Consider the following 16442-nt stretch of genomic DNA (forward strand, 5'->3'; position numbering starts at 1 on the left):
AGAACACTGTCTACCACAGAAGAACACCTCGCTGAGGTCCTGACCTTGGAAAGACCTGGCATGCTCTCAAACATGAGCAGTACTTCTCAGTGGCCCCAGCTCAGCACTGGAGCCAGGATGGGCTTCACCACAGAAGAACCTGGGAATTAACATTCTTATCTTCAAACCACAGCCTGCTCAGGAATGTCTGTTCAAAAGCTGCAATAAAATGCTTCACAAAAGCCAGATATCTTGCTGTGAATACTGTACCAGTAGTTCACTTGAGAAAACAGAAGAGCAGCCAATGATCTCCACACATCTCTGTCAAATAAGCGAAGAGGAAGAAACGCAGGATGGTCTGGAAGGAGCTTTTCAATCCAGTACACAGCTAAGAGTTTAGGGAATCTGGCTTGAAACTTTCTGATGCAGATCAGGGTCACAGGTATACAGCTCTCATTATTTTCCAAGGTGTTCGGTAGAAGTGCATCCCCTAGCCTAGACAATTTTGAAATTCTCAATCCTTACTATTATTATATTGGTACCACCAGATTAACAGCAGAGAAGTTGCATTCCAACTCGACTGCAGCTATGTGTTCAAACATAACCACCCAAACCTACAGAGAGGTCAAGTATGCCACAAGAACTGAAAGAACTTGGGGCTTTACACCCAGAAGAAGCTCCAGAAGTTTTTCCAGCAACATTTTAGTTTTGAAGGAAGGAGACTGGGGTTTGGTATTTTCTTATTGCTCATTGCTTTATGCTGGTTTTTGGGGGGTTTGTTTTGCTTGGAGTTTTGTTTGTTTGTCTACTCTAATTTCAATACACACAAGCTGAGAGTTTAAAGTTTAAAAACAAGTCATGGGATTTGAATATTGTGATAAAATATTGTTGCTTAGAGTTCTGGATGAGGACCGTTGCATGTCTTAATGGATCAGAAAACTTTAGCTCCAGCATCACAAAGAGCAATTTATAAAAACCTCCAAAACAGTGGGAGAAAAAAGCAATTTTAACATGCTCCTCACCAGCTACTGTCTCCTGTCCCTCAATCCCTGGCATACAGAACTAGGCTGGAGGAGCAGTGGTGTTTGTCAAAAACAGAGTTGTGCATCTTTGATAAAGGCTTGAAAAACTCTCTTCCTGCCCTTCTGCTGGGCATATAATGAATTACACCCATCAGGACAGCTCTCTGTACTAGCCAGAAAAGCTTATCTCCAAGCAGAGATGCATCTTTGGCTTTCCAGACTGTGGAAAGCAGAAACAGGAGTCTGAACATCAAGGGATGAGCAGTAGTTTTCATTTTTCGTTGAAGGAGACCAAGTACTAAAGAACACAGCCTGTTAATTTAGTTGCACTCTCTACATCCTCCTATCCAAGTTAGAGGTATGTCTCGATGATTCTCTCTGATCTTTTCTAGCCATCCAAGCAGCTGACGTTGGGTTTGTCCCAGATCTTGGTATCTTATATCTGCAAAATCTCTCTCTTGTTTCAAATTCCTCTTTGTCCCACTCTGCAAGTTGCTGTCAAATAATTTCCTGAACCCTCCACTCCTATCATTCACCTGTCTTGGATACAAAGGCCTTTTCTTTCTGTACTACATCGTACATAACCTACCTATTTACCTTCACTTTCTAGACCTTCCACCTAGGCCTAACCTTTCAGTACCTTTAATTTCTGACTTTTAAGTCTTAAAGGTCCATTGCCTTTTCTACTAAAGCTGCCTCATTTGAAAGTTAAATGAGAAGGCAACAAAGCTTCTTCATGCCTCAACACATTCTATTCCCCACATTTAAGAGGAGCTTGTTACAGGTGGCTACAAAAGTGAAACCTTTCAGTTTTTTAAAACTTTCTCAAAATTCTTTCTCTGCGATTGCTATCAAAACTTGACTATGGTTAAGACCACAATGACCACTATGTACTGTGACTACTAGTACCATCTCGTTTCCTTGTGTTCCCATGGGTGCTTACCTAATCTTAAATCTTGATTTCTCTGGAGCAGGAGATGTCTTTGTATTGCATTTATTCAGCACATCACACAAGAGGTTTCTAGGTCATGATAAAAGTTCCTACGTGCTACTGCACATTCAATAAAATAATGCCACAAGGCAACCATGTTGCATCTGTTGAATTATGACTAATTTGCCCCCTCCCCTTCTAGCACAGGAATCAGTTATAGCAGACTATCAGAGCACACAATTCAACATCCTTACATGTTTTTGCTCACTGAGGTTCATCAAGCAGACAGCTGATTTGATGGGGGGGGGGGAATGGAAGCAGTATTAAGCTCTTGAATTCACACAACATTTAACTGGAAAAAATTTTCAAAGTCACAAAAATCTATTCTCAAATCACAGAAGCATTTGCTTTTTATCTCATTTGCCTAGGACTATGGAAATCTCACATAAAAGTTTCACTCCTGTAGATGCTAGTCACTGCTGCTTCCCTCCTTTTCCCAAACACACTCATATACCCTGCTTTTTCCCACACAAACTAAAAAGAAATAGTTGTCCTAAAAAGCAAAAGAAAACACACAGTAAGTCCAGTGTTTAACTAAGAAACACTTTCTAGTGATACAGAAAACCATCACATGATAAGCAGCATCTGGTAGTGCTTTTAGATGAATATAAATAATGGGCACATAGCACTTCAATGCTGAATTTATAAGGTTGGTATGTGCCTTGGCTTTCTTCGAACCAAAGGAGGAACAAATAATAACACATAAAACCGGAACAAGTCACAGTACTGAAGGGAAAGATTCAGTATCTGCCAATTTCCTCCATTTCTATATAAATTGGTCCTGTTGATGCTAAAATTAAAATTTTACAAGAGAAAACATAAGAGTGAAAAAAGTATACATTCAAGTTACATTTGAAGTCACAGTTTCTCTTTACAGCTATGTGAATTTTTTTTTCTCCACTGCAATATATAAAAATATCACAAGCCATTTTAAAGATATCCTTCTAAATGACATTTTATATTTATATATCAAGGGTGAAAGTTACCTGCAAGCTATTATTAAGCAAGTCAAAGTCACTGTATCGCCTCACAATCTGCAAAATATAAAGACAAAGTTCAGGAAACATATTACTTTTCCCATTAGCATTTTACTCTTCAAAATCCCATCAGAGAAAAGTAATTCCCATTTATAATCCTCTTCTTATTTTACCCATTTTTGTACAAATGCATAACTGCTGGATTTATGTCATGTTGCCAGAAAGCAAAGAAGAGTTTTTAATCACATCTTGACCAGAACAAAAATGCATGTCTAAACACTATCTTAAAAGAGCTTAAAAGAAAATATTTGCAAGCAAACTTGTCTGCAAACAAAGCATTTTTGCCATATTAGATGCAACAACTTTTCATAGTCATCTTTATTACTACTTGTAGGTTTTCCTGGTCATGTATCAGCAAGGCTGTGATTTTAGCACTAAGGAAGGCAAACTGGCATTTGATATTTAAAAACAATGGTGGTACCAACACACAGTAGTGACACATGACAGGCATTTTTCCTGGAATATTCACAATAGCAGCAGACAACATGCCTTCTGTAGCTGGCAGCAATACTGTTTTTCTCTTAGTTTTTGACCAAAAGTATTCAAGCACTTCATGTTCTCAATTCCAAACCAACATTTCCCTCTCCAGCTCAAATTTAAAAAGCTAAGAGGAGACATTTTCAAACTCTTCCTAAAAAGGCATCCTGGTTACATGAACCACAGTTTAAGAAATTACCTGCCAACTGTTTTCTGCTGAAACTCCTCTCTGAACACGGATTATGTATTCCTAATAAAAGGAAAAAGTTATTAGAAATGAGAACTAATGAGCTGAAGAAACTTGTTAGGCACTTCTCCAAATATGACCACTATCAAATTAGGAAACATTCAGAAATAGAAAATTCAGATCCAGGTTTCGAGCGCCTAGGTGAAGGTCAGAGCTGGGTTTGCTCAGACCCATCACTAGCAGCTGTCCCTCTCTGCTTTAGAAGACAAAGAGAGGTCCAAGAGCTTGCAGGCCTGTGAAGCACTTGAATGGTTCATTTAGTTAAGGAAAAAGATAGCAAGAGCATACTCACCACACATCCCTACTGACAACAGCTGAAGAAACCTCCACTCACCTCACCTCCAATATCTAACAAGTAGCCCCCGGGAATTACTGCCACCATCATAACATAATAAAATGCCAGTAAATACTCACAGCTGCCCAACCTCTAATTATTTTTGTAGAAGAAAGGTTACCACAAAAGCTTTGTAGTGTGCTTGAGTAACTAGAATGTATCAGTTTCTCATGATGATAATTCCTCATTTATAATGCATGCTTAATGTTCATTATTTATATATTAACTATGCAGATATATCTAAATCTCAGCGAACCACTTTTGAATTTTAAGAATAATTCTCCCACCACAATTACATTGATAAAGCACAATTCTTTTCAGTCTCTTCATTTCAAGCTCCACTGTACCTTTTGTAGACTAATACCTGGTCAATAGAGCAATATCGTTATTTGAGATTTATCTAATTACCTCAAGAATAGATACCAACTATTTTGTACACCTACTCAGACATACTCCAAGGAAGCCATGATTTTGTTTACCCCTACTCTGTTTAAGTTTGAAAACAGCTCTAAGAACACTTTTGACATTTGAAAGATCATAAACGAGGCAAGTCCTTTTCCTAGAAAGCCTATAATCTCTATTCTAGATACTGTTTAATTAGCAAGGAAATAAAATTAATCTGGGCTAAGTGTAGAAACAGATACTTCCTTTACCATTTACATACACAAAGCTCTATAAATGTAGCTCTTTTTAAAGTCTTATTACACAGATAATCCCATGGCCACATAATTTACATTGAGAAACATGAAAATGGAGAGCCAAAAAGTAACGTGCTGCCTGAGAAAATGCAACTCCCAACACTGAAGAGAGTCGGAGAGTACCCAGAGTCAGAAGAGGGAGGAGAAGCCACGCAGGTACCTATGCTTTTACACTTTCCTTCCAACTGCATCAGCCTGATGCTGTAGGAGAGCCCTATGCCCCCAGCGCCTTTTAAGCACATTCATCTTCTCTGCTATGCTTGGCCAGGGGTGGCAGGACCCACTACCAGTGCTCAAAGTACCGCTAAATCCCCCAGGCTTCCTCACTGAACACGCTCAGTCACACTGCACACCTGCAACTACAAAATTCAAAGCGAGAACTAGAAATTCTGAAACAAATACAAATTCAAGCCATGGCTCCCAGTATTTCTAAGCTGGAACATGCTAAAAGCTCTTTGCATTTGTGCCAAGCAACGCGTGAGTACCCACCCGGTTATTGCCTGCAGTGCAGCAAGCATCACATGATAAATCACTTGTTATTCAGCTCAGATGACTTCATTCACCCTGGTACAAACTTTCAAACGTATTGTATGTAAAGTGCTGAATAATTTTTCGATTTCAAATGCCACCTAATTTTGCTGAACTGCTTACATCAATAGGAGTCTCACACAAACAAAAAGGACAGATCACAGGATTATGCACAATTTTTTCAGATATTAAAATTAATGCTGCTTTCCAAATTATCACACATAGATAATAATGAAATAACAAAAATAAACAAAGGCATTTTCAGCACCTTGAGTTTATATACCAAATTTGTCCATTCTGTAACAATAACTCTATCTGGCATGTACCTGCATACCAACTAGATAGTTCAATTAATTGAGTGTTTGATCCATGAAGTATTACAAATTCAGCTTCACAGTTAAAAATACATTACAGGCATTTATTAGTAACTTCTTTCAGGTACTGTGAAGCGTCTTCTGGTTTTGGAAGTTGCCTTCAGAACCACACAGAACTAATTCTCCTCTTTCAAATGAAATGAAAAGCTTGTTTACTGAAAAACATAAATATACCATTGGATGCAAACAAAGTGGGGCACATCAGAGAATCCCTCCGTAGAACTAAATTCTCATTTAACATTTACCATCATGAAAAGTAAGTGTATGACTATTCCAGACCAGAGGCAAAAGCAACGCTTACCAGGTGGCATTACCTTGTGTGTTCAACCTTAACTAATCCAGAATTTATTTATTGAAGTTTCCTTCCAAAGCACGATGCTGCTCAGGCAAAAATGCTATTCCATTTTCTAAAATTCAATGAAAATATCCTTTATTATCAACAGCTGTCAAATATCCATAGCAATTTTGAACCATCTAGCCTTGAGAACAAATTCAAGACTAGTAAGAATGAAAACCATGTCCTAGCAGCTCAGTTGGAAACGACAGAAATCCAAGATGTCACAAACCAAAACGCATAACTATTACACTGGAATTAAAGTGTCTATTTTCAGAAAGTCAGCCTGACATGCTCTCTCTATATTCTCTTCTCTTATTCACTTGAAATTATAATTAAGGTATTTTCCTGCAAAACAAGAAGCCCAAATCCTCATAAATAGTAACAAAATTCCATAGAGCTGACTGCAATTCAACCAGTGTAATTATGTTTGTAAACTGTGCAGCAGAAACCAATTAAAGGGACACCTGGAAACAGAGATTCACCACTAACACGGCTTTTCCTGTTTTGTGATCGTTGCTGCATTTTGGGAAGTAGGAAGAAGCTACTTCACACACAGCCAAAAAATTGCAGCAACTGCTTATTCAGCAAGTCTCAAAGGAACGCTGGCTGTTTCTCTGAAAAACCACGTCTGTGATGATTCACCATGTTCAGTCATTCATCTTTTCTAGGATTTTGAAAGAAGCAGAGTTATTGCTCAATCCCTTGTAGCACGTACTCTTTATCCAGCAATTAACCTTTTCTATTGTACCCCAAGAAAATGCTCTCGGGCAGGCAGAACACACAAATTCATTAGACAACCATCAAAGCATCTTATTGCACACAACCATTCTGATCAATATGACCATTGTCTCTTCTGGAGAGCCTAGTGATAAAAAACTCAGAGCTCAGAGCTCATTCTCACAGAAAGATTACATTAAAAAAAAAAGATTTGGGCTACAACTATTTTTTCCACACATACTTGAGCATTTTCCCATCCAGTTCTGCTTTGGCACCCTAAAGCACTAATCGAGCCCCTTGTTTATGTTATGGGGGGGGGTTCACAACCTGAAAGAAGAGAGCATCGCTCCAGATACGGTCATTAGTTCTGTCTGTATGGAAAAGCTAAGTCCCCACCACGCTCTCTCCATCAGCACTGACCATAACAAAGAATTGGCCACCTCAGCACTATTTTGTCAATACAACTAATGAAAAAGCCTAAAGTGGTTTTCTGGCTTTTTTTTTTTCTAAAGTTGATAACAAGATTGAAAGTCAAAGAATAGCTACAGTAGAGAAGCCATGAGAAGAAATACAATCCCATTCCCAATATCTGCCATGGCTACACATAGTCAGCAGACCACAGTATGCTGAGTTTCAGTGAGAAGTTGATACTTCCTATTGCTTCCACACACCAACAAGCTTGTCTTGGGATTATAATTAGCACCACTGATATATGCTTCCCATAGGACCAAAGAAGAGCTTTCAACCCTGCAAGGAAAAAGCCTAAATGCACAAAAGCCTTTATTAGTCTGCCAAATTCTGTTTTGTTTAGGAAAAAAATCTGAATTACGACAATGTTCTTCTGAGACAGCCCGATTTGATAGTGGGACTAAGACTGTGCCCAAAGGAAATAAATGAAAGCGTTAAGGAAAGCAGATAGGCACACTCAGAATCATTTCTGTTTAGCTACATCATCTAACACAGGAAAAGATGATGGAAAAGGCTTCAGAAAGGGCTAGTAATTACCAGAGTTCACTCCTGCCAACAATTTTAAGGATCAACAACCAGGCTCAGTGAGGTCTAACTTAGCTACACTCATGCAGAAATTCCCATGGCATTTTTCACTCCTACATGAATGGCTCAAAATCTTTCCTATGCCTCAGTTTACCAAACAATTTCAAAGAAGCCCTAACAGCTGCTAGTTGGCAAGAAAGGTCTCAGCTTGCAGAAGAGAGACAACCTCCCGCTACTGATTTTGCCCACAGGCAGCAAACTCACTGTCAGCAACTACATAGGAGCCACCACCAAGACAAGCCATAAAACCGTTCCCCAAGACAACCTCCTTGAGTCCCTCCAGACTCCCACACAGGTAAGGTTTGTATGTCCGCTGCTCTTTTTACCAATGCTGCCAAGCCAGATCCTGCCACAGCCTTGATATTCCAGCAGCAGTTCAATACACATTTTTAAAGATGCCAAGCAAAGCAGTTTTACCTATGGGATCATTTCCTGGCTGCCCCAATTAGTCAAGAAAGTGGAAACGGGTGCTGGGAGGAGGAGGTCAGGAGTAGGGAAAGCTGTATGACCCCAGTTGCATGCTGTCATTTCCTAAAATCTTCTTCCCACCACTACAGAGTGCTGGATAGTTTCTGAAAAAGAGTATTTCCCAAACATCCACATGGATCAGTGACAACCACGCTGCTTTTCTCCAATCCTTTGCCAATAACAGTTTCACAATCACTGCCTGGGATTAACATTATCCTGAATTTACCCATTTTCATGCAGAGCCAACATTTAGGAGGTTTTCCGCCCCAAATTCACCAAGATTAGTCCCTGGTATTCCAGCACGTGTTAAAACATCAGCAGCTCAGAGCTGCTCAGATAATTTTGTTAACATTCTTAGATGAAAGTTACACAGCAAAAGCATGTCCAAATGTTTAACAATTGCTGTTTATCATCTTTCCTAGTTTTTGAAACAGAAAGCAAACAGGAAAGAAAGGCTTCTGCAGAAACAAAACAGGAAAGAACAAGTGGTGAATTTGGTGATTTATAAAATAAAATGTATTACCCAATATTAGCGAGACTCTCTACCTTCTGTTTTCCCAAGAAAATAGTCCCTAAATTTCTGGCTCAGGAGTGTCAGTCCATTTTTCCACAGATTTCTGCTGTACATCTGTTTAATCCAACAGGCTTGAAAAGCCAACCATTATAAAGATCCAGGTCACCTTCAGGTCACATCAACTAAAAGTTTGAAAGGGCTTTATTTTATAAGCATTAAAGAGAGGAAAGCCTAATTAAGCATGAATACAATCCCTGCTTAAGTAGGCTGGATTGGAACAACTTCTAGTAAGAAGCTCTTTTAAATGTTTATTTAGAAAATCTCCCATGTGAAAAGTAGCAACAAAATCAGGAAAGCTGCTCCGACTCAGGGACCTCTTCGCTACAGGGCACAGTATTTACTCGCTATTACACAACCTGCCATTAAGCCCATCTGAGGTACAGTGTTTACCTGCATTTTAAACAATGCACATGTTTGCCAGGGACATTATACAGTTCCACACACACTGTATCACTGGTGTAGTAATGAGTAAACCATTCAACAAATGAAAGCTATGAAGTAGGACAACTGCAGAAAAAAAAAATAGGACGCACGTTTACATGTAATGAAACTTACTGAACAAGAAAAGATCTGGAGAGAGACAAGAACAGCTTTTCAGTACCCTGCATCACCATGGCCTTCACCAGAAAAGCAAAATACTCAGTATTTTTCAGAAAATACTCAGTAGCCAATAAAAATATTCTAATTACACTGCAAGATCTCTAAGGCAATTAATTTACTGAGGTATGATACGGCAATTAATATTTTGACTGCAATCTTTGCAGGAGCTATAAACGCATTACTAATTTAGGAAGTTCACCAGTAGAAACCATAAGGTTGGGATAGCTAAAATCAGGTGTGATGAAACAGCTACGTTTTTTGAGCTCAGGCCGGGGCTGGGGGAGCTCAGGTGGGAGGTGGTCAAGCTTACTTACTAAGTCCATTGGAGGAACTGCATTTCCAAAACCTCAAACAAATGAGCTCTTAACAGTTCCCTGTCTAAAGCCACCTCTAAAAGTAACTTCATGATTTGTTTTTTTCCAAAGTGAAGGCAACCTTGCAGAGATTGAATTTCTTATGAAGCAGACGTCCAAAGTCCTTTACAAGCTTTTAAAATAAATCCTACAGTTCTAGAAACATATGGCTCCATTTTTGTATCACAGAACAATATAGGAAAAATGTAAATGCTTTTTTCAACATTTTTTTAATCTGAAAGCTATGAGTGTCAACATTCATCACTGCTTAACGAAAAACTCTGAAAGTATGTTACAAGAGGGATTTTATTTCAGCTGTTCATTTCCAAATGCCTTTAAGACAACAACGTACTGTAGCAAAATTGGCTGTTTCACTACTTCAATTTCAACATGAAATGCATGAAAAAGGAAAATAATTTCAGAAAAGAATTAAGGCATGTTCAGAAATATATGTATAACTTGCTAGTAGTTTTACTGCTGTAAAGTGCTCTAAAACTTGTATGTACAGATGTGCATTTCTTATTAAGGAATATGTCTAGATTATTGTGGCAGAAAATAGCATCCTATTTTAAGGCTTAGAAAGAAAGGCACTTTTAAATAGTGAATATATGGATGAAATATTGCAATATGAAGCAAGTTCAATAGCCAAAATTTATTAAAGCTTTAGTGCTGAAAATGCCTCTGTTGTCAGAACACAACATTTGGCATTAAGATGAGACACTTGCAAATGGCTTAATATATTGGATGTAATTCCACTCCTATTGAATTCAAGGAACACAATGGCAGCAAAACAACTTCATTTTCTGCAAAACGGTTGGTGCAGATACCTACCAAAAGCACTGAACCATGCCTATGAAAAGGAGCTCACCACCCTCCCGAAGTTACACAGTTACTCTCTCTTCCTATGGAGTGCTAGGAACTGAAGCATACAGCAGGAGACAAAATGAAGCTGACAGCGTTTGCTCATGTAATTTCAAATCTATTAAGTGAGGTACCACTGGAACACGCCTGCAATATAAGTTTATTTGGCTTTCAGATGAAAAGGACTCCATAAACACTGCACTATAGAATTATTTGTATGTAAGTGCACATTCCAACAAAACTCAGACTGCTTGTAACATACTTAACTGGGGCAACATCTTTTGTAAAAAAGAAAAGGCATCATTCTAATCTTAAATTACCATTAGAAATAAATAGGCAAAAGAAGACCTCGGCTGACAATTTCTTTGTTGCAACACAAAAGCATGGAGATTATGTACCAGCTGAGATGTACTAACTCAAGTAAGAACTTCTGAGCTCTTCTGACTTGAAAGAAACATGAAGAGCTTATGAGCATATTAGAAAATTTTGCAGTTGATTCCCTAACAATCTAAAAACCACGTCTACTAGGGGGCTGACATGCTCTTACTAAGCAAAAAGCGCAAGCCCACAAAAGTACATTTTAAATACTAGCTTTGTCCCTTCTTAGGTTTCTGGAGAACTCAGGAAGTATGTAGCAGTTTCAGGTTTTGTTTTCAGTTTTGTTTTTTTAGTTTCACCTTCATCCCCAGGAAACAGAAACTCAGCCTCTGCCCTTGATTCAATGCTATTAAGTTTACACTTACCCAGTCTGTTGTATAAAATTTAAATTAACAGAAGCTGCTTAGAACAATAGACAAGCAAACTATTCATTTGACACAAACTTTGGTCTCCTGCGTGGTATTTCACCATGTCTACTGAGCTTTTCCTTAAATTCTTCACCTTTTCTTTAGCTGCTTATCCAGAAGACTGGCTATTTTCTGCCCTCATAGAAGGTTTACGTTATTACTAGTTCAGTTGCCATGTTAAAGTTGCATCTAACTTGGGCCTAACCCATCTTCATGCAAGTGCTCTTATAAGCAATGATCTACAGGAAAAAAATTATAAATGCAAGTTTAAAGTAATTCTTGCAACACTAAGCAGCATTATAAAATCTTAATACATACTGCTGACAAAAGAATAGAAAATTTATTTATGGATGCGTTTGTATTTCAGCTTTAGAACAAGCCTAGCATGTGAAGACCTAGTTCTCCAAGCATCAGTTTGGGATGAAGAATTGTACAGATCTACATCTTTTGAAGATATCGCTTTGAGGTGGGATAAGGAACAAACCCAAAAAGCATTCAGCTAATGACAACCTACTTCCTTACATCTATAATATAACAAAGTAAAATACAGTCTTAATGCCCCATAAAAGCACTTCAACCCTTATTCCTTAGAAGGGCTTCATTTACACACCTCTTCAAACACAAGGATCTATTTGTGTGGCTTATCTAAACCAGGAAAGTTCAAATCAGGGACAGCATCAGCCACCAATAAACAAATTATTCAGATACCAGGGACATAAGATGAAGTGTCCAAAATGACAAAATAGTCGACTTATATCAAATAAGAAACCAAGACTCTGTTATGGCTTCCTGTATTTTGTTATCCCACACTGCCTCTATATAAACCATCTGTGCTACACACACTTCAAGCCATCTTTCAACTATCAACAGGGCTTCTGCAGCAAAACAAACAATTACTAATAGATGTATCTTAGAGACACATTTGAAATCAAAAGGCACAGTGCTCGAGCATTCTGTTATTAACAAAAGATCAGAACAAATCAGCAGAGAATTTCTTCTGAACATCCGTTAGTAACAGAATACAGATATGAAAGACAGAGAGGGGGAGCAACATTTGCTATCACACTCACCCAGACAAGACAACACACATAACACAGAGTCTGGATTGAAAAACTACTTCCAAGTACTCATTCTAAAAGAATTTTGTGATTTTCTTTTTCCTAACCAGAATCATGCAAACCAAAGGAAAGAACACAAAAAGCTATTGTCATTTGCACTAGCAGAAAAGTGTAATAAGGCATGATGGAAACAAGTTAACAATGAAACTGTACTCTGTACTGCTAACTGGGGAGTATTAGAAGTTATACAACTTCCCATAGGACTTGGTACCTGCACCCCTTAGCTATTGAAACAGGTAAAAAGTATCAGGCTTGTCAGAAAATAAACCTCATTAGTTTTATTTACAAGAGCAGTTGCAACAGTTGAGAGCCATAGCCTGCTAGATTCAGGAGATCTTATGGACAATTTCTCATAGGTAACTTCTGTCCAGAGGAAGACTGGAACATGAGTTAACGTGAGTTCCTCACACAAAAGACACTTCTTAAGTGTAGATTACTTATAGGAAGAGTATTTAATAAGACAGTCTACAGATTAGTTGTATATCCTGCGGTGAACCTACAATTATTGTCACTTGGGTTAGGAGTATTCACCAGATGCAAGCAACCAGGAAGACAGATCAACAACACAGGAATCAGAGCTGTGTAAGGGGCAGAAGGAACACCCTCTCTCCATTTAAAACACGCTTTCTGCTAGCATACCTGCTGCTGAAGTACCTCTGGCCTCCTTTTTAGCCTAGCATCCCTGCTCTCAGCTAAAGCGGGAATCAGAAATGACAGCCAGTTCTCTCTCTGATTCACAGTACTGCCTGGTCATACCATAAGTAAATCCAGTTTTTAAAGTGGAAAATAACTGCAAACAGGAGATTATGAAATTTGGACTATTACTGCGTGCTCACAGACAGTACAATTCTTCTGGAGGCGGTGTGCATGTCCATGTGCTGGACATCCCAGAATTAATCTGTGACATAAAAGTCACGGCAGGGCTTGTTCTGCTGAGTGTCATCACTCCCCACAACAAAGAGAGCGGGGCTGCACCCTCAGTTACGTCTCTGCAGTTTTACAGCCGTCGCTACCGTCGCACAGTAGGACCCGGAGGCAAATGCAGCTCGCTCAAATGTAACTTCATCCCAGCTACCGAAATGAGGCAACCAGAACCCATCTCAGCTCCAAACGCTGTAACAGACGCCGAGAAAAACCAGAAATTACAACAACTTATTCAGTCAGAAGGCACAAGGCCTGCGGCGGAGCGGACGCGACTCCGAGACAACCCGAAGCCCCGGCGGCACCGCCTGCACCCCGCAAACCCCCGCCGGTACCGTCACCGGCAGCCGTGGCAGGCTGCAGAAGGAGAACCCTCTCCACCGAAAGCAGAAGGGGCCGAACGACTCCCGACTCGCTGCGGGAGACCAGGCAACGGCGGCACCGCCACATTCCCAGCGGAGGGGCCGCCCGGGAGGTGAAACCCGCCCTCACGGGGTCTCGGCCCCGCACCACCACCACCACCACCACCACCCCCAGCACCACACCGCTCGCCCCGGGCCCCCGCACAGCCCCAGCCCACCTCCCACGAGTGCCCCAGGGCCTGCCCCGGGGCCCTCCCCGCCTCCCCGCTACCCTCGGCCTCGGCTCCTGCCGGGCTGAGCCGCAGGCCCCCGCCCGGCCCCGCTCTTTCCCCCCCCAGTGCCCCGGCCCGGCCCCGCGCACCCCGGACACCGCCCCGGGCACACGTCCGTGTGTGTCGTCCCCCCCCCGCGCCCCCCGTTATCCGGCTCCCTCCCGTTACCTCACCTCGCTCCCCCTGCCCCCCCCCCCATCCCATTCCACCTCCGACACCGGCCGCTCCCGCCGCCCCCCGCGGCCCGGCCTGCCCGCCGGCCGGCGCCGCTCACCGTGTGGGAGTGCAGGCTCTGGCTCGCCTCGATCTGCGCTGTCAGCGGCACCGTGTCGTCCAGCAGCACCTTGCCGGCCGGCGGTTTCTCCATGAAGGCCATACCGGGGCGGGGAACGGGAGCCCGACGCCGCCAACCTGCTTCCCGGGGCAGCTCCCGGCGCGGCCGCCGCTGTCAACACGGCAGCGCCGCGACGCCGCCGCCGGGCCTTAGCGCCGCCGACCGACCGACCGACGGACGACGGCCGCCAGGGGGCGCCGCGCCGCGCCCGCCGCCCGCACGCGCGGCCGTTCGGGGCAGGCCCGCCCCCGGGAGCGGGCGGCGGGGCCCGGTGCGGTCCGTCCCCCGGGATTAATAACGGGGGGAAGGAGCGGGAGGCGGTAGAGCGCGTGTGACCGCCCGCTGCTCCGCTCCAGGTGGCACGGACGGCTGCGGTAGCTTCGGCGCCGGCTGCGGGAAGGGGATTAGCCCCGAGACCCTGCTGGTCTTCCCGGAAAGGGACTGAAAAGGGCTGGCGCACTTGCTGCTCTTTACCTTTTGGAGGGTTTTTTGTAGTTAAAAGATCATTAAAAAATCAAATGGCATCCAGTATCATCTACTCAATTCGTAGACTGTACGGGTTTGGGGTGGGTTGTTTTTTCCCAAACACAGATTTAAAGTTGTTAAATTTATTTCCACAACCTAACTTTCACTGTAGCAGTGTAAAAAACTATTTCAATACTACTTAGCACTTGGGAACCTACTGCCTGGTGAACAGTTGCCTTTTTGCAACTGCATTGCCTTTTGCCCTTTTACACCGCATACGGGAATTAATCTCACTTAAGATGTTGTAAAACTGCAGAGCTTGAGTTTGCCATACGCTTCAAACACATAAATAGCCTCGCATCTCTGTCTTGCAGCTCCACGTTGACAGGAAAACCGGCTGCGTGCTGTGGTTAAGCAGCTAAATCAAGGGCTGGAACAGCAATCTTTCCAAACTACTCCTACAGTTACCCAGGAAGTCACATACAGATTCAATTATGGCCCTAACCCCTCACCTACCATCTCGTCCTCACATTTGCTTCATTTTGTTAATAGGCATTAACGTGACAACTTCCCACCTAGAGAGGCAGGTGAACACAGATCAAGGGAAGAAGCACCCCTGCTTTGAGAAACAGTGCTCTGGACGGCAAAAGCCAGCGATCAGGCAGTGACCCAAGGCAGAAGAAAAGGAAATGGGAAGTGAAGCAACTCCTACAGACAAGAAATAAGCAAAGCTCTCACTAAATACTGGTTCCATGTTGCGAACAGGCCAAACCCCATTATTTTGAAAACAGAGGGCATAGTGAAGTCAAACATCTTAAACATTACTCCTCCCTCTGATCCAGTTTTACTTAACACCTGGGGTCTGTTGTTACAGTGCAGCTGCACTTAAGAAACATCACACCCAGACAGTGTAACTGTTTTAACAGCAGCTTTCATCACAGTTTGAGGACAAACTCTTTTCATAGCAAACAACTTCTGAGGTTATTTGCAGTCAAGAAAAGTTACAAATTCATTTCTGCTGCAGAGATGGGGGAGATGTTTCGCTAGAAATTTATACAAGCCCACCAACTGAAGACAGCCTGTGCTTTTACTCCTGATGGTCCCCATCATTCCTGAAAAGTTTCTTAGCATATAATAATCTTAAATCGGTACTAAAATAATTTAATCCAGATTATTTACTAATGAATTCACCAAAAGCCTACTTTACCAGCAACCAAGGTACTTTCATTGGGCAAAGGGGAATACATGTTCACAGAGTCAGGTAAGCAGAGAGAAGCCATAGTTAGTAATCAACAGAATTGCCCCTGCTTGTCTTCCCCAGAGGAGCATCAGGAGGCAACAAGTACAAGCAGTGACGATACAGCTTTTTAAAAGCTTCCTTCACTCTGCTTCTGGGAGGCAAGTTTCAGAGTCGCTTATCATTAAAGATACCTTTTTTGTTTATAATCAGGTTTTGTAAGGTATCTAAAGAATTTGGAAGTATTGCAAGAGCCACATCTCCAGCTAAACCAGGCAGAGTATATTGTTTATGTGAA

At 41.7% G+C, this 16442-nt stretch overlaps 1 protein-coding gene across 18 annotated transcripts in view; it reads right to left on the reverse strand.

Annotated features, from left to right (window-relative positions):
- PXK (PX domain containing serine/threonine kinase like) overlaps positions 1–14626 on the reverse strand; it is a 41402-nt gene extending 26776 nt beyond the window's left edge. For 6 of the 18 annotated variants that reach the window (XM_069812023.1, XM_069812021.1, XM_069812028.1 and 3 more), the window contains exons 1-3: positions 14383–14624; positions 3706–3756; positions 2979–3026 (exon numbers count right to left, since the gene is read on the reverse strand). In XM_069812023.1, coding sequence (XP_069668124.1) covers positions 2979–3026; positions 3706–3756; positions 14383–14484 — 201 coding nt within the window. In that variant the 5' untranslated portion in view covers positions 14485–14624. Of the gene's footprint in view, positions 1–2978; positions 3027–3705; positions 3757–14382 lie in introns of all 18 variants that reach the window. The other 12 variants (XM_069812017.1, XM_069812016.1, XM_069812022.1 and 9 more) reach the window with 6 other exon arrangements.
- Between the last annotated feature and the right edge of the window lie 1816 nt (positions 14627–16442).

Source organism: Haliaeetus albicilla, chromosome 24 (assembly GCF_947461875.1).
Source record: "Haliaeetus albicilla chromosome 24, bHalAlb1.1, whole genome shotgun sequence".
Classification (NCBI taxonomy): domain Eukaryota; kingdom Metazoa; phylum Chordata; class Aves; order Accipitriformes; family Accipitridae; genus Haliaeetus; species Haliaeetus albicilla.